The sequence below is a fragment of the Chelon labrosus genome, assembly GCF_963514085.1.
Source record: "Chelon labrosus genome assembly, chromosome: 19".
Lineage (NCBI taxonomy): Eukaryota > Metazoa > Chordata > Actinopteri > Mugiliformes > Mugilidae > Chelon > Chelon labrosus.
The window spans coordinates 1,289,681-1,311,668 of NC_140352.1; the positions used below are offsets into that span (position 1 = coordinate 1,289,681).

Here is a 21,988-nt window from a genome sequence, read left to right on the forward strand (position 1 = left end):
TAGCATAGCAACAATGGCGACGGAGGAAGAGACGCTAGAAGCCATCCGCGAAGTTGTCTCAACTCTGGAGAGCATCACGGAATTAAAACCAGAACAAGAGGCTTGTCTTGTCAATTTTATAAATGGCAAGGACGTCGTAGCTCTCCGTCCAACTGGCTTTGGGAAAAGTTTGATTTATTTAACTGGAAGCGGAAGTGGTAAGCGGTAAGAGCCTGAACTCCGGCGCACAATATACGTCATTACCAAACGTTGCTGATTGGTTAAGGGAACTCCAATGATTTTAAACCTCAAAATAAGCATCCGCCCATTACGGAGACAGATTCCTATTACATTTGGCCAGACTAACGTGCAGACCGAAATCAAATTTCGGGCGGAAACGTAGGATGGTGACGACCAGGCTAGCATTGATGCTGTCTAGAGCTGAGATAAGTTAGAGCGGTCATGTAGAAGAGTTGAAGCCTGATTCTATCTAATTGTACTCATTGTGATAATTCATTGGGACAATAATTATTCTTCATTTTAATAAATAAATGTGCCACTGAGGAAAGCTCTCCAGGTAACGTGTTAGGATATTTGAGTCAACAACTGAATATACTTCACTGACCCATATTCATGTGGAATAGGTTGTTTTCTTAAGTTCAGTTAGAAGTCACTAACAGGGCAGAGCAGTCTTATAAAGATCTTTTTTACCATAGTATCCATCAACTAAAGGCAGTGAGTACTGTGGTCATCTTATGGTGATCTTATTTGACTATTATCTATATACCTTCATCCTTCATCCACACAATCACACAACTTTATTTTCAGTCTCTAACAGTGACGTCAAACAGGCTCCTCTAAAAACTAAAATGTGTATAAAACACTGGATTCACAGTCAGAGAGAGACAGCAGATAAAGTGATAACATCAGATCACACCAGGGTTTTGCTTTGAAATGATTTTCTGAGGCAGATTGTTCCAGGGCCTCAGGGCCCCACTGTCAACACTTGGCCCCTGGAACAGATAAAACACCAGTTTGACTAGAGAGTTGTTTCACATTAATGTCACATTTATTGGGATTAACGTTGTGTCTGCATCTAAACATGGATTGATAAAACTGCCACTCTTTATGAGGCTGCTCTGCCTCAGGCACTTCTCTGGGTCTGATAATTACCGAGAGAAGAAACATGAATGTAAAAGATGTGTGAGTCTCTAAGTTACGGAACAAAGTGTCAACGACACGTTCAAGCCTCAGACGAGGAAGCTGCAGATGACATGTGGTGAGGGTAACTGGAAATACCACATCAGGTATTTTCATGCCTTGACAAGATTGTTAAAAAATGTTGAAACAACAACACCAGGCAAAACGGTCATTGTAGATCTTAACAGAAAACCTGATGTACAACAACTGAAACACTCTTTCATTCAGCTGCACTTTTACTGGAACACAATGATAATGGTCATACTGTGTAGTTGTACAGGTCACAAGTCACTGATCAATCAGCTTCTAGCTGGCTGCCAAGAATGTGCATGAGCTAACATGTATTAGTTATTCTGTTTGTCTGTGTCAGTACAGTTGAAGGACTGTTCTATAAATGAAATATCAAAGTGAATAGAACTTACAAACTGCTAACATACTAATAAATAATAAATCTCTCATGTCAGTGCTGTAATCATTTCATTTGAGACTACTGTCTTGTTCTCTCCATCAGACTACTGTGATTTCACCCTCGACCCAAACACAGCAAACAACTACCTCACTTTGTCTGAGAACAACAAGAAGGCGATATATGGAAACTGGCAGTCATATCCTGATCACCCGGAAAGGTTTGATGGGGAGCCTCAGGTTTTGTGTAGAGAAGGGCTCAGTGATCACCATTACTGGGAGGTAGAGTTGAGTGAGAGTACTCCTATTAGTGTAGCTGTCGCATACAAAGAAATAAGAAGGAAAGGTCCAGAAAGCAAGTTTGGAAACAATGCTCTATCTTGGTATGTTGAAGTGTATCCAAATAATAGTTATAGTGCATGGCATAATGGTGTAGTGTGGAAAGACAATAAGCCATCTCCCAGAAGCAGTCGGATTGGAGTGTTTCTAGACAGGCCTGCTGGTCATTTGTACTTTTACAAAGTCACCTCTAACACACTGATTGTCATCCACTCCTTCGAGGCCACATTCACTGAGCCTCTTTACCCAGGGTCCTACGCTAACTGCATTCCCTACTATGCTGCCCTGTGTCCAGCTGAGTAAGAACAGTAGAAAACACCTGTAACCACAAACAAAGTTAACTAAAAACAAATTCATTCATTTCACTCTAAGTTTATATTTGCATATCAACCTAATCCATGTTTAAAGGTTTTGTGGCGCTAACCCTAACCCTAACTATTAATAACAGTGAGTCTAAACTTTATGCCTCATGTCTCTACTGATACTGGACCTGGACTCTACCAGACCACCAAAGGTCTCGTAGGTCTCTGGAAGAAATACTTCAGCAGCAGATCCTTTAAGCCACCGCCTTCTTCCCAAACTGCATCTAGGTGTCATGGCTCATCCTGCTGTCCACATGACTCTTTGGACCAGGTGACATCCTTTCTTGACTCCAGGGTCTAGTTTAGACACTCATATTTCCAAAAACATCTTCTGACCTGTGGTGCAGCAGAGTCTCGGTTGGTCTAGATCTCACGTCGTAGCCTTTGTTACCCTCGATGAGCTTTGGGCCCCAACACCTTGTGTCTGGTTCCTGATCAGTACTATCAGTCGTCACGCACCACTGCTGACTGGGACCATCCCTCGAGTCTCAAGAGGTTCCAATCAAGTCATCCTGATAGAACCATCTGGTCCTGGTCCATGGTTCAGTTCTTCATACCTGGAGTCTAAAGGGGATTCCCAGAATGACTCTAATGCTTCATATATAATCACTAATCCTCAGTCAACATTGCTATCAGTTGAGGTGAATATTAGGTAACTAAAAAGGTAGTTAGGTAACATGTAATCAGTTTTTTTTTTTTTTAAATGAGGTGTGGGAAATGTGGTGAAGGTTTTGAATGTTCTTGTTATTATTTTAGAACACAAGTAACTCAAGTATCTCTTCTTTAATTAAGTAAATGTAGTTGTTTTTATTTGGGATTCACAATGACAGCTATTAAGGTGACAAACCTTAAATATTAACCAAACTAACTAGTTGATGAGGTAAAATAATAAGTGTTATTACTTTGTTCTTTTAGAAATGTAAAGGTTTGAATCTACAGGTTATTTTCATTTCGTATTTTTGGACAGTTTGGGGCATTGCTGTAGCCTGGTCGTCACCATCCTACGTTTCCGCCCGAAATTTGATTTCGGTCTGCACCTCAGTCTGGCCAAACTGCCCTTCTAAGGTTCGCGTTTGATCGGACCAATCAGCGAACAGTTGAGTGATGACGCGAAACTCGCCTGCCGAGTTGGTTGTAGTCCAGCCAGCGAAGCTTGTAGTTCATAGCATAGCATCAATGGCGACGGAGGAAGAGACGCTAGAAGCCATCCGCGAAGTTGTCTCAACTCTGGAGAGCATCACGGAATTAAAACCAGAACAAGAGGCTTGTCTTGTCAATTTTATAAATGGCAAGGACGTCGTAGCTCTCCGTCCAACTGGCTTTGGGAAAAGTTTGATTTATTTAACTGGAAGCGGAAGTGGTAAGCGGTAAGAGCCTGAACTCCGGCGCACAATATACGTCATTACCAAACGTTGCTGATTGGTTAAGGGAACTCCAATGATTTTAAACCTCAAAATAAGCATCCGCCCATTACGGAGACAGATTCCTATTACATTTGGCCAGACTAACGTGCAGACCGAAATCAAATTTCGGGCGGAAACGTAGGATGGTGACGACCAGGCTAGCATTGATGCTGTCTAGAGCTGAGATAAGTTAGAGCGGTCATGTAGAAGAGTTGAAGCCTGATTCTATCTAATTGTACTCATTGTGATAATTCATTGGGACAATAATTATTCTTCATTTTAATAAATAAATGTGCCACTGAGGAAAGCTCTCCAGGTAACGTGTTAGGATATTTGAGTCAACAACTGAATATACTTCACTGACCCATATTCATGTGGAATAGGTTGTTTTCTTAAGTTCAGTTAGAAGTCACTAACAGGGCAGAGCAGTCTTATAAAGATCTTTTTTACCATAGTATCCATCAACTAAAGGCAGTGAGTACTGTGGTCATCTTATGGTGATCTTATTTGACTATTATCTATATACCTTCATCCTTCATCCACACAATCACACAACTTTATTTTCAGTCTCTAACAGTGACGTCAAACAGGCTCCTCTAAAAACTAAAATGTGTATAAAACACTGGATTCACAGTCAGAGAGAGACAGCAGATAAAGTGATAACATCAGATCACACCAGGGTTTTGCTTTGAAATGATTTTCTGAGGCAGATTGTTCCAGGGCCTCAGGGCCCCACTGTCAACACTTGGCCCCTGGAACAGATAAAACACCAGTTTGACTAGAGAGTTGTTTCACATTAATGTCACATTTATTGGGATTAACGTTGTGTCTGCATCTAAACATGGATTGATAAAACTGCCACTCTTTATGAGGCTGCTCTGCCTCAGGCACTTCTCTGGGTCTGATAATTACCGAGAGAAGAAACATGAATGTAAAAGATGTGTGAGTCTCTAAGTTACGGAACAAAGTGTCAGCTAGTGGTGGAAAAAAGATTCCGAATCCGGCTCATTGAATCGGCCACCAAAGAAGACTCAAGAATCATGAATCTAGACCTCTATTGAATCGGCTCAGTTGAGTCCTACCACATTTGATTAATGTCAATGGCACCATTCAAACATCCATACATTTTCCTTCTCTGCCCAGTGGGATCACAAAATGTACTACTCGACCTGACCACTAGCAGCGCCACCTGCACTCAGCCAGCAGGGATTCATGAGTAGCGAATCTGTAGGGGATCCGTCACTCATGAGTCTCTGCTTAAGCGAGAGCAGGGAGTCAACAGCCAATCACTCGGTCGGCAGAGAAACGAAACTTAGTGTTGTGAGTGAATTAATAGCCTCTGCATCCACTCCACATACATTTTAGACCATAAGAAAATAAAATATTATTTCGTAGTAGTGACCCTGACCTCATTCATTTTTTATTTTTTTTTTTGCACAGTTTGATTTTGAACTTTAGGTTTCGGCTTATGTAAGATACTTGATATGATTTTCAGTGGCTATGTATCACAACTGATAAATGGCAATAACAGGTAACTGTAATAATCCTGTATTAGGTGTATTATGTTTTATTATGTCTCGAGTGAATGTACTGGAAACACTTTGTTTCACAATCGGGAAATTTTGGGTCAAGTGACTCAAGTGATTCAATTGACCTTTGGCTAAGCCCCGCCCTAGAATGTAGATTGACCAATCACAGCCAAGAGAGCTCCCACAGGGGTCCGACACTTTTTCCACAGCGCTCCATTGACTGTAACGCAGGCGTCTCATGTTTTCGGTCTCGGCAGGCTATACTGTCGGTATATATCCAGCATCCAGGGTATGGATAAGCCCAATGATGTGCGCGCAAAACCCTGTGGAGCTAACCAAAACATCACCGTTACCGCTTAAGTTGCATAGTTGTTGATACGCTAGCACACGCTGAAGAAATACAACGTTATACGTGCGTAACGTTAGTCCGTTTGCTTCGTAATAACGATTATAGAAGTGAATAGAGACGTACCCAGCTTTGCATGAACAGTGTTGCTCCTTGATATTGATCTCAGAGCCTTATAGATAACCAGAAAACCACAGCCCAGAAGAGAATGTCGGACGTAGCAACAGTAACTAAGGGGGGCGGGGCTTAGCCAAAGGTCAATTGGGTCAAGTGACTCGCAAAACCTGGCTCATACAATTGAGTGACCCAGACCGATCCGAATCCCTCAAAAGAACTGGGTTTTACACTTCTGTCAACAATACATTCAAGCCTCTGACGAGGAAGCTGCAGATGACATGTGGTGAGAGTAACTGGAAATACTACATCAGGTATTTTCATGCCTTGACAAGATTGTTAAAAAATGTTGAAACAACAACACCAGGCAAAACGGTCATTGTAGATCTTAACAGAAAACCTGATGTACAACAACTGAAACACTCTTTCATTCAGCTGCACTTTCACTGGAACACAATGATAATGGTCATACTGTGTTGTAGTACAGGTCACAAGTCACTGATCAATCAGCTTCTAGCTGCGGACAATGCACGTGTGCCAACATGTATTAGTTATTCTGTTTGTCTGTGTCAGTACAGTTGAAGGACTGTTCTATAAGAATGTAGTCTCAATAAACTGGATCTAAAGGTTGGAAGCAATTGAAGGTGTTCCTTCGGGGGGGGGGGGGGGGGGTTAACAGGATATAAGTAAAGCTGTAGACTGGAAGCTTCACTACGAGTCAAGAAGAACTCAACTGAACTACAAACCTTCAGCGGGTAATGAAAAACTAGACAAACAGATACTTGATTTAATTGAAATCTGTCAATCTTTTAATTTTGTTTTTAGCTCTTTAGTTTCCTTACATATTAAACTGTAATATATTTCTCAAACTAAAATCCAGTCAGTTTGTGTCTTGTCTTTGTTCAAGAGGCTGAATGTGTTAAAAACACCTGCTCTACCTCTGACAGCTTTACTTGATATACATGATGCTTTCTATTTAACTCAGGTTGGAGACATGGACTCAAATGAGAATGTGGCAGCTCTGGGTCGACCTTTCTCACTAGGGATGCTGTACGACGCCCGAAATGATGAACTGTTCACAGGTAAGATGTGACTTATTGTGGCAGATCCACATTTGCACAAATAGTTACTGATTTCCTTTAAAATTTAAAGTGGCTGCAGTTTAGAAACAGTCAAGCCTGCCACTTACCTGTCAATGAAAATAAAGGAAAGGAATGTACATAACTCTGAACATATAAGACAGAGGCAGAGACGAACAAAAACATATTGGACACTTGGAGGGAGATATGTACCGAAGCGCACCTTGCCACAAACTCTAAGGGTGCATCCGAATACCCATACTAACGTACTGTTCAGTAGGCGAGACGCAGTACGCCACAGTCGTAGTACGTCCGAATTCTTAGTAGACATCGACTAGTAGGCGAAAAATACCCGGATGGCCTACTACCTCCACAGTATACAACGGTAGCTCACTACGCTATCCCACAATTCAGCGGGAGCCCGCTAAGCGTAGAAGAAGACGAGCCGCCGGGAAAATCAAATCAGACAAAATGGCTGAGACCGTTGTGACAGCTACAGCTACGACAACCGAAGTTTATAAATGTCAGTATATTAGGATAAATGTTGAGTTTAAAATGTTGGTTGTTTCGAAAATACTTCTCCGAGGTGGCTTTAAAATTTCGCGGCATCCGTCGGGTGCGTCATATGTGTCGGCGTCAAATGTAAACATCCGGGGTAAAAGGACAGGCAAGATGGCTGCCCAGTACGTCCAAATTGTATGCCTACTACTCGCTCGCATACATAAATAACGTACTAAATTGACGGTTGAGTAGTACGTTCTAACCGACGTTAGTATGGACTGACTATTCAGATGCACCCTAACAGATGGAAGGAAGATGGGATCAGCACATGATAACTCATGTTGGAGGAATTGTGGTAAATGCCAATCATACCCATATATTCTGGCCGTGTCCTAAATTGAGCCTGTTCTGGAAGGATGTTTTTGATGCTCTCAGAGAAGTTTTCAAACAGGAAATTCCACAAACCCCTAAAGTAACATTATTAGGAGCAATTCCAGAGGGTATAGAAGGAAGGGATGTGAAATACCTTCTAAACATTCTGCTAACAGCAGCGTTAAAATGCATAGCCATCAGATGGTTAAAGCCAGATCCTCCTACTTATAATGTATGGATCCAGAAAATATGGGACATTTACCAGATGGAGCAAATTACATATTCATTAAGAGGTCAAAAACCTATTTTTTATTAAATGATGGAAACCTGTCATAGCTCTGCTGATAGAATGAATTTGTAGCATAAAACTCCTGGTCAGGTAGTAAACACATTCACACCATCATATTATGTCATTTGATATCTAGAGTGGATCTCTCTCTCTTTCTTTTATTTTAATTTATTTATTTATCTATTTTTTTCCTCCAAATTATTTTTATATTATTTATTATTATTATTAGTAGTAGTAGTATTATTATCATATATTCAATTGTTTATCTTCCTTTATTTTTCTTGTCTTGTAATTGATCCTATGTTCTATTTATTATTATTTTATTGTACTGCTTTATTACACAACTCTTAATTATAAGTGTTAAGATAAAAATGTATATGAAGGGAAATGGATTTGTCATGCTACCATTGTGAAAAAAAGTTCAAAAAGAAAAAAAAAGGGAAAGGGATGGGCTACACAATAGTCTTTCAGAAGCACTAATGTATCTGGGTAAGATAACACAACAACCAATGAAAAAAAAAAAAACATTGTTATCCCTGAATTGTTCACGTGATTCTGCTACAGCCATCTTCTGAAAGTGTTGTTCAGTGGAAACCTTGACTGGATGAACTCTGAGCATCACAGAGAACAGAGTATGACAACTTGACTGCTGGTACAGGTTTTACTCGAGGTGAGCCAAGTATTGTAACTTTTAAATGATCCCCTGGCTCACAGCTCCACCTGTTAACAGGCAACAGACGCTGGTCAGTAATAATAACAGTGAAACTAACGTGTGTTTAAAGCAGCATGGGAATACCAGTCAGAGTGAACATTCATTTGTCAGCTGTTATGAAAGACCCGTTTATGAAAGATGAATTCAGTTTTTATTGTTCATAATATAGAAAGTGTGTTTTGTTGCTTAGTGCTGAGTTAGTTTACCTGCTGATGAAAGAGTGTTAAAGGACAATTCCGGCGCAAAATGAACCTGGGGTTAATAACACATGTGTACCGAGTTCGACCGTTCTCTGGTATTTTTTCATGCATTTGTTTTGTTAGTCAAATGTGACCAGTTTTCTTGCAAACCGCTATTTAGCGTATAACGCTAGCCTTCGGGGCACACCGACACATAAAAAGAAATCGCTATTTCTATACCACTAACAAGGCTCACAACATCACCACACTTACATGGTAGCATAACTAGGGTCTCTACATGTAAACCGAAGCAGAACTTTGCAAGTATACAGGCAGTTTATTAAAAAAGGAACACAGTACCTTTCATGTCTGGCTCACATATCCAGGCGGGCGCCATCTTGGGGAAACTGAACTCTCTGGGACGTGAACCTGAATCTCGCGTGAAACTTTGTTACCTGAAGTCGAAGTTCATTTTAACCAATCTTATTCGAGGTCTATGAGCATAAACAACCCAGCATGCATCACGTCAAGTCAGATCTGCACAGATCTGCATGAAGTCGAACACGCCTAATCACATTTCACGTGTACAACGCCTCTTCCGGCAACAAAGTTTCACGCGAGATTCAGGTTCACGTCCCAGAGAGTTCAGTTTCCCTAAGATGGCGCCCGCCTGGATATGTGAGCCAGACATGAACGGTACTGTGTTCCTTTTTTAATAAACTGCCTGTATACTTGCAAAGTTCTCAATTTTCTCAATGCTTCGGTTTACATGTAGAGACCCTAGTTATGCTACCGTGTAAGTGTGGTGATATTGTGAGCCTTGTTAGTGGTATAGAAATAGCGATTTCTTTTTATGTGTAAGTGTGCCCCGAAGGCTAGCGTTATACGCTAATTAGCGGTTTGCAAGAAAAGTGGTCACATTTGACTAACAAAACAAATGCATGAAAACAAATACCAGAGAACGGTCGAACTCGGTACACGTGTTATTAACCCCAGGTTCATTTTGCGCCGGAATTGTCCTTTAAGCACATCTACTGTCTGGCAGTAGTTTTTCATATTGCATTGTATCGCAAATCATGTTGAATTGAACTGTAACATGATCGGGGTGAATCGTATCGATAGTTGCTGGTTAAGTGTCTTTAATGCATCAGATGTTTGTATCAAGATACGTATCGTATCAACCACAGACCAGACAACCCTAGTCGTCTGTAGCCTAAACCAAGCCAACAGTAGCCTATTCACCAAATTAAAGGGTAATGCATAGTACATTTTTATAGAAATCTTTTATAATCATGTCATATTTTGTAATTATAATCCTGGCCATGGATGCATCAATCATTGCATATGTCTTTCAAAGATGTCAGGTAAAAAGGCAAAGCAATTAAGCATCCTCTCATTTGCCCTGAGAGGAAAGCCCCTAAAAAGCCCAAGTTGGAGGAGGAGACAGAGCAGGTAGAAGAGGAGGAGACAGAGCAGGTAGAGGAGGAGGAGACAGTAGGCGTGTTCGACTTCATGCAGATCTGTGCAGATCTGACTTGACGTGATGCATGCTGGGTTGGTCATGTTCATAGACCTCGAATATGATTGGTTAAAATGAACTTGTTCAACCCAGCATGCATCACGTCAAGTCAGATCTGCACAGATCTGCATGAAGTCGAACACGCCTAGTGCAGGTAGAAGAGGAGGAGACAGAGCAGGTAGAGGAGGAGGAGACAGAGCAGGTAGAGGAGGAGGAGACAGTGCAGGTAGAAGAGGAGGAGAGGGCAGAAGAGACAAAAGAGATTAAAAAAAATCAGGAGTAGCCGCCTACAAGACCTTGTTTAAAAATAAATGGACCTCTAAATGGCCATTTCTTACTGTAGGAAGCACCAGCTCCTATTACTGATGCTGTATCGGCCACCAGGAGAACTCCTGTGCCCATCAAGGTGTGCGGGATGTGACAAGGCACATAGAAAGTAAGGGGCACCAGGCCAAACAGCAGGCACTGAAGTCAACCAGGCAACCAGACTGCAGAAATGAGTGTCCAAGAGGTCAAGGTACAGAGCACATTAAATCCAAAAGGTTGATTACAATGTTCATGAATATCATTATTCTGAAATAATACAATCAATTCTATGTTTGTGACATATATGAGACATTCATCCATCAATGGACAGAATATTGCTCTGTAATGTATTTTTATTGTTACTAAAACTTAATGGACATGTAGACCACTGCTAAATCAGCATGTGTAGTCAGCATAGCTAAATCTTTTTTCATTTGTTTCTGTTACAGACAGAAACAAATTTATTTATTTATTTATTTATTTTCAACACAATGTACCGTTTGCTGTGGCTGACCATTTCAGCCCCTTGTACAGGGAATGTTTCAAAGACTCTCCCATTGCTCCCACATATACTTATTCAATACACGGAAATTGAATAAAGACTTTGTATTTAGTTGAAATGTCAGTGCCATGTCATCCTTACTTCTGCAAGTCTGAGCAGTTATTAATAACAACAACAACACTAATTAAAGCTGCGCGCAGCGTTGAACGGGCCCTCGCACCCCATGCCTGTCGGGGACCGGCAAGGACGGGGTCACTACAGTTCTCAGGGTATACACTGGAGTAACAATGCACCGTGGCACGATGCATAGTCTGTGAAATTCAATATTCTTCACAGCAAATCATCTGTGACAGCTGTAAGTCTTGGCTGTTTTGAATGTATTCTCTCTGTGGCATCAAAGTATGTTAAAACAGCTTCACCAACTATTACAGGTTAACCAACACACACACACTGGCAGCCAGCCACCAGAGAGAAATGCTATGGCTCCATCTGCTGGACAAAGTAGCACACTACTTGAAATGATGATGGAATCAGTAAGGCAGTGAACCATTTCACTTTCACAACCAGAACAGGACCAAAGTTTAACGAAAACTCACAATTTTCTCATTAAGTCATTATGACGGCCATAAGTCTGCCCTGACAACATTTGAAGTGAATCCAATCACCTGACAGTAACAGCAGGTCACACTACAAACACGCTCCAAAATCAGACACTTTGACGAAAAGTCAAAAACTTATGTCAGGTTCCTTCACCTATCTTTCAACAACTTATTTCCAACTTATGAAGTCAATCTGATAAGGCTTCAAGCCTGGAGGTATAAAAACCCAAACAAAAAATATGTCCAATTTTCACAGTTTCAATCAAATAACTGGCTTCCTGTCGGGTTTACAATATGGCTCCAATTGACTTTTTTGTGTGCCCTGGGGTGTTACATATGTGTGCAAATTTTCAGATTTTTAGGTGCAACAGGCTTCGGGGGCTGGTCCATAGACGTCTGCAAATTTTCAGGACTTTTCGTGCATGTTTAGGCAATAATAAAGCAGAGCAAAGAGGCGGAAAGCTCTAACTATGAGGTTCACTGCATAATATGTGATGTAAAGTGTTCTGTTTTCAGCTTTGTGTTGACTAACTTTGCACCCAGAGGGAACATATATGAAACGTTATTGTAGATTTCATAGAAACTTTAATCTCCTGCTTAATGTTCTACAGATTTCACACTGTGGGATAAAGTAACTATTGTGAAGAACAGCACAAGGCAGATTCAGAACAGCAGTGCATATGAAGTTACGACATCAGACTCCATTGACACCAAGTCGACTCTGCTGGATGTTCAAGCCTCTCTGGAGGCCAGTTTCCTGTCTGGGCTGATTGAAGTTGGAGGATCTGCCAGTTATCTGAATGACAACAAGAAATTCAAGAATCAGAGCAGAGTGACACTTCAGTACAAGGCTACAACTTCATTTGAACGACTGGCGATGTCTCATCTTGAAGCCAAAAACAAGCAAATAAAAGATGTGATCAAGAATTGCTCTGCAACTCACGTTGTCACCGGCATCCTTTATGGGGCAAATGCTTTCTTTGTGTTTGACAGTGAGAAGTTGGACGACAGCAGCGTTCAGGACATCCAGGGCAGCATGGAAGTTGTGATAAAGAAGATCCCATCATTTGATTTTGAGGCAAAAGTGAAAATCCAGCTGACTGATGAACAAAAGAAACTGATAGAGAAATTCTCCTGCAAATTCTATGGTGACTTTATTCTAGAAAGCAACCCTGCAACATTTGAAGAGGCAGTGGAAACCTACAAGCAACTTCCACAGCTACTTTTACAAAGTAAGGAAGAAAAAACGGTTCCTGTCAAAGTCTGGCTGACGCCGCTGAAGAGTCTGGATCCAGAAGCTCCTGAGTGTGAAGGAGAGATTAGCGTTGCATTACTGAGGAAAGCTGAGAATGCTCTAGAAAGCATCGGGGAAATAGAAATGAGATGCAATGATGCTCTGGATGATGAAGTGGTCAAGAATTTTCCACCCATTCTCAAAAAATTGAGCAAATTCAAAGATCTCTGTGAAGATTATACAAAAACACTCAAACAGGCCATGGAGAAGAAGTTTCCTTCCATCCGTGCAGGTACAGAAGATGGTAGCTCTCTGGAAGAACTCTTTGACAACCAGGAGAAGTCACCGTTCAGCCAGGAGAACCTGGACAAGTGGCTGGACAATGCAGAGAGAGAAATCAATGTTGTCAATTCCTGTGTAGAAATTATGAAGGGAACAAAGATCGCCCCAAACGAGTCTGATCTTGACCGAGAGATTCAGGCTGCAGGTGTAGAGCATGCTCTCTGCTTTGTTTTCACCTCTCTGGAAAGTGATGACCCCTTCATGGACCAGATGGCCGACTATGTGCGTAGTCACAAATCCAAAACAGTCACTCCGCCTACACGAGACAAGTGGTTCTTCTCAGATGAAGTGTTCACCAAGATGAGACAGAAAGCCACAGAATTCTCTAAAATTGTCAAAGACCTGAGTAGCAGCAGCAGATTTTGTTTCCTAGTTGCAGCTGTACCCAATGAGAAGTTCCAAGGAGCGACCATGTACAATTACAAGGATGGCGTCCTGATCACGGAGGATTTTTCAAAGCCAGATATTCCTGATCCCTCATCTGTAACAGACAGACGAGATCTAATGTGGTGTAAGTATCTTTTTGTCAGTTTCTTTATATTTTTTATTTAGTTCTCATCAACATATTGAGGAACTTATTTTTAATTAAAATGATTTCATGTGAGATTGCTGTTGTCAACCGGAGTGAATGGTGATAACTGGTAACAGATTGTTGTCTTGTTCTCTCCATCAGACTACTGTGATCTCACCCTCGATCCAAACACAGCAAACAACTACCTCACTTTGTCTGAGAACAACAAGAAGGCGATATGTGGAGACTGGCAGTCATGTCCTGATCACAAAGAACGGTTTGATACGGTGCCTCAGGTTTTGTGTAGAGAAGGGCTCAGTGATCACCATTACTGGGAGGTAGAGTTGAGTGAGGGTACTTATGTTGGTGTAGCTGTCGCATACAAAGAAATAAGAAGGAAAGGAAATGGTTCAGAAAATAAGTTTGGAGACAATACCCTATCATGGTATGTTGGTGTGAATTCAAGTAATTGTTATTGTGCATGGCATAATGGTGACGTGTGGGATGACAGTAGTCCATCTCCAGGAAGCAGACGGATAGGAGTGTTTCTGGACTGGCCTGCTGGTTATTTGTACTTTTACAAAGTCACCTCTAACACACTGAGTGTCATCCACTCCTTTGAGGCCACATTCACTGAGCCTCTTTACCCAGGGTTCTACATTTACTACAGTCCCTACTATGCTGCCCTGTGTCCAGCTGAGTAAGAACAATAGAAAACACCTGTAACCACAAACAAAGTTAACTAAAAACAAATTCATTATTTCACTCTAAGTTTATATTTGCATATCAACCTAATCCATGTTTAAAGGTTTTGTGGTGCTAACCCTAACCCTAACTATTAATAACAGTGAGTCTAAACTTTATGCCTCATGTCTCTACTGATACTGGACCTAGACTCTACCAGACCACCAAAGGTCTCGTATCTGGAAGAAATACTTCAGCAGCAGATCCTTTAAGCCACCGCCTTCTTCCCTAACTGCATCTAGGTGTCATGGCTCATCCTGCTGTCCACATGACTCTTTGGACCAGGTGACATCCTTTCTTGACTCCAGGGTCTAGTTTAGACACTCATATTTCCAAAAACATCTTCTGAAGTGTGGTGCAGCAGAGTCTCGGTTGGTCTAGATCCAGAGGTGGACAGGGTACACACCTTCACTACTTGAGTAAAAGTACAGATACTCCTTGTCAAATATTACTCCAATACAAGTAAAAGTAGCTTAGTCAAAATTTTACTTAAGTAAAGTACTAAAGTATTTGCTTAAAAAAATACTTAAGTAAAAGTATTTAAAAAGTATCTCAGGAAATACAGGAAAGTAAAGTAGCTTTATTGTCATTATACAATCCACTCTACAATCCACAGCCTCACTCTTTCTCTTGCAGACAGCCTCACTCTCTCTCTCTCTCTCTCTCTCTCTTTCTCTACAAGCTCATACAATTACATTTAAAATGTTCATCAGCAATTTAACAAACATTAAGCTAGCTAACGTCAGTAGCTACTTTACATACCGCGACGTGCTTTTTCAGGTTGGAAGGCGAGTTCTTGTAGGCCATGATATAATTTGTTCGCGGTAAGCACAACAAACATTTAAACTGAAACGAATCAGTTTTTGTGGCAAAAATCTCAAACATGGGTTTGAGATAAGGCCACGGGTGCTCGGTGGGAGTTTCTCCAGGTGTTTCTCTAGCATTGTATGGATTGTACGGCATGACGTAGCGAATCAGCGAATCAGCAGAAACAGTTTATTTTTTCAGAATTTTGAAAAAATAAAATAAAATAAAAAAATAATCAGCTGACATGACAAGCTCAAAAGTAGCGAGTAACGAGAGCATCAACAGAAATGTAGTGGAGTAAAAAGTACAATATTTGTCCTTCAAATATAGTGGAGTAAAAGTAAAAGTATCCCCCAAAAATAATACTCAAGTAAAGTACAGATACTCAAAAACTGTACTTAAGTACAGTACTCAAGTAAATTTACTTCGTTACTGTCCACCACTGTCTAGATCTCACGTCGTAGCCTTTGTTACCCTCGATGAGCTTTGGGTCTCAGCACCTTGTGTCTGGTTCCTGATCAGTACTATCAGTCGTCACGCACCACTGCTGACTGGGACCATCCCTCAAGTCTCAAGATGTTCCAATGAAGTCATCCAGACAGAACTACCTGGTCCTGGTCCATGGTTCAGTTCTTCATACCTGAACATTGATCCCACATCCACCACGGTGACTGCACCAACCATCTGTTGACTTGTTGTCTGATACATCCAGACCCTGACAGAATATCAGTTTGCTCCATCAGTGAATGGTCATGAAGTTTAGACTCACTGGTTTAAATATTCATTGTTTTTTGATTGTGGTTTTTGTTTGTCTTTTTCAAAGCAACAGAACATTATGTCACTATAACAGACTTTGAGAGAATATACTGTATAATCACATTATGTTCCAGAGCATGTTGTTGTATTTTACATAGTTAAGTTGATAATGAGTCTAAAGGGGATTCCCAGAATGACTCTAATGCTTCATTTATAATCACTAATCCTCAGTCAACATTACTATCAGTTGAGGTGAATATTAGGTAACTAAAAAGGTAGTTAGGTAACATGTAATCAGTTATTTTTTTTTAAATGAGGTGTGGGAAATGTGGTGAAGGTTTTGAATGTTCTTGTTATTATTTTAGAACACAAGTAACTCAAGTATCTCTTCTTTAATTAAGTAAATGTAGTTGTTTTTATTTGGGATTCACAATGACAGCTATTAAGGTGACAAAGCTTAAATATTAACCAAACTAACTAGTTGATGAGGTAAAATAATAAGTGTTATTACTTTGTTCTTTTAGAAATGTAAAGGTTTGAATCTGCAGGCTATTTTCATTTAGTATTTTTGGACAGTTTGGGGCATTGATGCTGTCTATAGCTGAAATAAGTTAGAGCGGTCATGTAGAAGAGTTGAAGCCTGATTCTATCTAATTGTACTCATTGTGATAATTAATTATGATAATAATTATTCTTCATTTAAATAAATAAATGTGCCACTCAGGAAAGCTCTCCAGGTAACGTCTTAGGACATTTTGCGTCAACAACTGAATATACTACACTGACCCAGAATCCAGTGCATTAGTCTGGGTTTCAACACATGGACGTTAACCAGTTTAGAATATTGCTGATGTCTGTAAAGCTGAAAAACTTCTGTAACACTGTTGGATAAAATCAATAAAGATGAATCCTGAGTTGAACATTGTGTACTGTTTCCTGTTTATTATAAGTCCTGTCAGGAGTATAAAATTACTAAAACAAATGTCAATAATAGTTTCACAGTTTCACAGATACACTGAAAACTCATCAAGACTATTTTTAAACAATAAATTCATGTGGAATAGGTTGTTTTCTTAAGTTCAGTTAGAAGTCACTAACAGGGCAGAGTAGTCCTATAAAGATCTTTTTTACCATAGTATCCATCAACTAAAGGCAGTGAGTACTGTGGTCATCTTATGGTGATCTTATTTGACTATTATCTATATACCTTCATCCACACAATCACACAACTTTATTTTTAGTCTCTAACAGTGACGTCAAACAGGCTCCTCTAAAAACTAAAATGTGTATAAAACACTGGATTCACAGTCAGAGAGAGACAGCAGATAAAGTGATAACATCAGATCACACCAGGGTTTTGCTTTGCTTCTCATTTATTGCAGCAGATAATGATTCAGATGGATCCAGACGGCAGAGACATCTAGTGGAGGAACATGTTCATTTCAGATAGAGATGTTGTTGGCTCTAACACAAGTGAATTGCTTTTAAAATCCACCTGTATTAGACCTACTATATGTAGCGCCCTGCTCTAAATGATATGTATTTACATGTGTTGGTTTACAAATATTAAGTATATTTTGCAATATTGCCTGTTAAATTACTTCTATGGTGAATTTAATAAGTGCACTTCATTTGGGGAAGGTACTAAAATGTCCCATGTTCATAGTGGCCTGTGAATGTCTCATGACATTTCTTTTGTTTATTTGAGTAACCAGGTGTCAGTCTGTTGTTAGCCAATTCGTGCCTGTCGGAGATGAGTGTAAATTACCTATCGGATTCTGAAGGGGGTGGGACTAAAAAAAAAAGAGAGAAGATGAGGTGCGGGCTAGTAACGGGGAGAGACCCATGACCCATGGAAAAGTGGTAGTAAGCTATTTTGAAACCGTTGAAAGTTACTGTTACTAAAACCTTAAACCAGAGGATCTGTTTGTGTGTTACCGGTACCAAATGTAAAAACAAAGTAAGCCAAGTTCAGAGCTGCTTCAGCCGGGAATTGTACTGAATGTCCACAACGCCATTATCGTTGGTACAGAGCTAGAGTTAGCCTCGTTCCCGCTAGCGGGGAGAAGGAGACCGTGTGTGTATGAGGGAGGAATATTTTGCGCCGAGTTTCCTGAGTGAGTATGAGCATTATTTGAATGTGTGACAATATGTAAATGTATGAGAACGAACAGTGAGTTTATTAGTGTTTTGAATTTATGCTAGTGTGTCTCCGGGCCTACATGCCTGTCTACATGCCTGCCGCTGGTCTGCTGCTGCTGTAGAGAGCGCTCAGGATCCACGTTGTCGCCAGAGAACCTGCTGCTGCCCGAGGACGTGTCAGCAGGACTAGTTTTATTCATCTTCTTTCACTTTATTCTTCTGAGCCGAGGGTTCGAGGAAACTGGGGTTATCCGTGAGTACTGAGAAACACTCTCACAAGGATACATGAGCTCCAACTCAACACGCGCGCCAACGTTATGGTACCATAACTAACTTACAAAACCCCGGGTGTATTTATTTTGTTTATTTCATGGACTCAAAGGGTCACCAGGTCAAAGTAAAGGGTGATTGCCTATGTTTTCTTTTCTGTACAATAAACGTTCCTGTTGCAACGTGTATTTGCAGTTACAATGTTTATCTGAATGTGGTCTAATTAGGGCTATAGTGTCTTAAAGGTACATGCATGGGAGTATTAAAGTTCTCTAACAATATAGCTATAAAATAAGCTAACCAGGCCTCTCTGCACCCTAGGCAGAGTTATATGCATGAAAAGATTAATATTTTTGTAGACTCCCTCCAATTCAGCTCCCATGCGAAAGGTGTCATCAGGTATAAGGGGTTTTACCAGGATCATTCTGTAATAAATTAGAGTTGGTTGGGAGGGCTACATATACATGAGATGATATGATTAATTAATGAGACAGAGAAAAGAAATAGATCATAAAAGAGAAATATTCTGCTGTATGTTTGTCCTGGAGATTTACTTCACAGGACGGATCTTCATGCTGATGGACTTCAGGGAGTAGTCATTACCCCTCCATTGATATTAGTGCACTCCAACAGCAAAGATAGTATTGTCAGCCCCCCAGCGATAAACTCCGTTGGGGTTTGTATCGTGACAGCCGTAGTACCAGAACGCCCCCAGATATAGTCTGGCACAGTTTGTAGGTGAGGAGTCCTGGTCTTTGTCGAAAGTGGAGAACCTGTGCCCGTTGTATTTTGCCAGTGCGTCTCCTGCAGAAACAAGTATAATCAGACTATTACTACAAATGTTGACAGTCTTTCTCTACAGTCTGTCTTAACTCACCTGCTCCTCCATTGATGAATCCAGACACATGAATTCTGTATCCGTCACATTCAGCATCAACCTTGAATGAAGTGTACCGAGCAAACACTTTCTTTCCATCAAAGTCCTCCATGGTGACCAGCAGCTCGTACTTTTGCTTGGTTGTCAGGTAGTGGATGTTGTCAAGACCTGAACACACATCAACACACACTTTCATATCAGCCTGTAAAAAAGTCTCATGAAGTTAGTTTGACAGATGGATGTCTCACCGAGCCAGTACTCTCCAGCAGCGCTACCAAAGCCCAGCTTGTAGTGATCCCAGGGTCTGTAGAAGTTCAGAGAGCCGTCCATCCTCCTCTGGAACACCTGGAGGACAGCACGGTTCATATGTGTTAATTATTGAGAAACCAGAAGGAAATGATGAAGTTGATTGTAGTTGAAATACTCACCGTCCAGCATCCTCCTTCTGAATCCATGTCACAGTACACCTACAAATACACATGGTAGTAAATGTGAACCTTCAGTCAGAACTACAACCTAATATATTCCAACGCTAATGCTGTTATGGTTAATGCTGTTGATATCAGTTTGTATTTGTTGTACCAGATGATCTTGCTGTCTTCACATGGTGACTAACTACATTTAAACCTGGGTCCCAGAGATGGAGGAGCTCACCTCTACACCAGATCTTTCTCCAAGGGGGTAGATGGTGTAGACTCCACTGTGTCTCTTGTTGTCTTGGTGGTGGATGTCGCTGCAGTCCAGAGGCTGGATGAGCTCAGTGCAGCTGGTCAACATTGGAGTCAGAATCTGGATCAGAAGGAAACTATAAGGGAGATACGTTCTTTACAGTTTTGTGACTCAAATAAAATGATTAGGTAATAAATGTTGCGCTCTTTGTAGTAAACAGAGAGTGATTTGAGATGCCACATGAAGTCCATTCAATGAAACACAAACTACTGTATATAGGGAGACAGTTTAGTCCTATGGCTGCTCTGTGTAGTAGAAATTCTTGGCATGGTTTTCTTTAAGTTCTTGTAGCCAAGCTGATGACTGCTCTGGATTTCATGAATAGAGCAGATTACATTGAAGTCACATTTACCTCCATTGTCTGAATGAAGTAATCAAACTGTTGATGTTGGTTTGTCTGAGCACTTTGAAAAACAAATTAAAAGTATCAGTTATAAGTATAAGTTATATGAAACAAATAAACATTTAAAAGTATCAGTAAAGTTATATGAAACAAACAAACATTTAAATATACTGAGGTGTAAGGCTTGAGAGAGACATTATATAAAACGTAGAAGTCATTGTTAAATGTTACGTTTGTGCACTGATCCTCCTGCTGAATGCAATCATTACAACTCTTAAACAAAATGCATTTTTGATTTTGATTTGAAATTAAAGCCAGCGAAAAAGATATCTATCTGCAGACATTACCACAGCATCTCTAACTCTTGTAGTAGTGAAAGCACTGCATCTTCTACAATCAACTCATTGTAGAAGAACACATTGAAGATGGCGGACGCTGGCGCAACTTGGCTGCCGCTCTGTCTCTGACAAAGTGATCGTTAAGTTTTTGTCTCTCTTTTGTCTCTCGACCTACGCCTCACCTCTTCAGATTGTCTTGACCAACAGTCTTCTCGAGCTGAATGCTCCTAACTCTTAGAGCTAACTTGTTCAGTGCTGTTTTGCACTGGCTTCTCACCTGTCGTGAAGACCCCCGTCCTGCTAGCTCTGCTAGCTTCAGGACTCCCGGGTCTTACTCTTGGCACAGCTTCGTCGCCCGTCACCGGGGTGGCCATTCCTGCGGTCTCTCCCTGATATCTCCTCTACCAGCTCGAGCCCATCTGACCGTCCTCCCGGGATCTTTCCGTCCCGGTGTGGTCGGTTCTGTCGGGCTTTGGCTGGTTTCCTCCGCTGGCCACCACCATATCGGGCTGACAACCTCGCCTCTTCATCAGGATCACCGGGCTAGCAGGCCGGTGGCCCCTCTCCTCATCACTGGACTACTGTTTGCCTGCTGCGGTTATGCTGTGGATTATCCCATGGATACTCCTGGGGTACACGTTGCCTCTCTTTCCACAGTAACCCGGCTCCTGGTCACAAGCTAGCACTAGCTCCATGCTATCGCTCCACATCTGGACCATGCCGCCGCTGTACTGTACCTCCGACCTCCACTCACTCAACAACAATCTGCGCCCGGACTGCATCGACATCCTCAGAGAAACTGGTCTACTTCGCCGTCCTCCACACAGAGGCTCTGGTCGTATGTTCAACTACAACTTTTCAACTCCTGACTCTATCCCATCCATCTGGTCCTGCTCACGAACCGCAACTTCCTCATTACGTCATCACAACAAACGACATGTGCACCTATCAAATCTCCGCCCCTTTCCTCAGTCCTCACAACCTATCATGAAGCAACGTCACCTGAAACTGGCTCTGCTCAACACCCGCTCACTTAACAATAAAGGTCTCATTCTGAATGAATTCATAACTGACAATAACCTGGATTTCCTCTGCATCACTGAAACCTGGCACAAACCTCTGGACTACTTTTCTCTCAACCAGACCACACCGACCGGATA

General features: G+C 41.1%; 2 protein-coding genes across 2 annotated transcripts in view; one reads left to right on the forward strand and one right to left on the reverse strand.

The window, feature by feature from the left end:
• The window catches only part of LOC311504239 (microfibril-associated glycoprotein 4-like), a gene marked incomplete at its 5' end in the record, with an annotated part of 417,732 nt that extends 397,227 nt beyond the window's left edge, over window positions 1-20,505 (reverse strand). Inside the window, 6 exons of the mRNA XM_084567251.1 lie at window positions 19,167-19,345; window positions 19,419-19,586; window positions 19,667-19,763; window positions 19,847-19,885; window positions 20,073-20,207; window positions 20,500-20,505. Of these exons, the coding sequence (XP_084423377.1) occupies window positions 19,167-19,345; window positions 19,419-19,586; window positions 19,667-19,763; window positions 19,847-19,885; window positions 20,073-20,207; window positions 20,500-20,505 (624 nt within the window). The remainder of the gene's footprint in view (window positions 1-19,166; window positions 19,346-19,418; window positions 19,587-19,666; window positions 19,764-19,846; window positions 19,886-20,072; window positions 20,208-20,499) is intronic.
• On the forward strand, window positions 6,400-17,044 carry LOC311504589 (stonustoxin subunit beta-like). The gene is made up of 4 exons (XM_084567777.1): window positions 6,400-6,432; window positions 6,663-6,759; window positions 12,347-13,822; window positions 13,985-17,044. The coding sequence occupies exons 2-4, from the start codon at window positions 6,672-6,674 to the stop codon at window positions 14,524-14,526; spliced, it is 2,106 nt and encodes a 701-aa protein (XP_084423903.1). The 5' UTR covers window positions 6,400-6,432; window positions 6,663-6,671; the 3' UTR covers window positions 14,527-17,044.
• Window positions 20,506-21,988: the final 1,483 nt, after the last annotated feature.

Excerpts from the sequence above, each read along its gene's own strand:
- LOC311504589 (XM_084567777.1), top strand. The coding sequence starts at position 6,672 with ATGGACTCAAATGAGAATGTGGCAGCTCTGGGTCGACCTTTCTCACTA. Across the intron at positions 6,760-12,346 it reads AAATGATGAACTGTTCACAG|ATTTCACACTGTGGGATAAA; the intron begins GTAAGATGTGAC and ends AATGTTCTACAG. Across the intron at positions 13,823-13,984 it reads CAGACGAGATCTAATGTGGT|ACTACTGTGATCTCACCCTC; the intron begins GTAAGTATCTTT and ends TCTCTCCATCAG.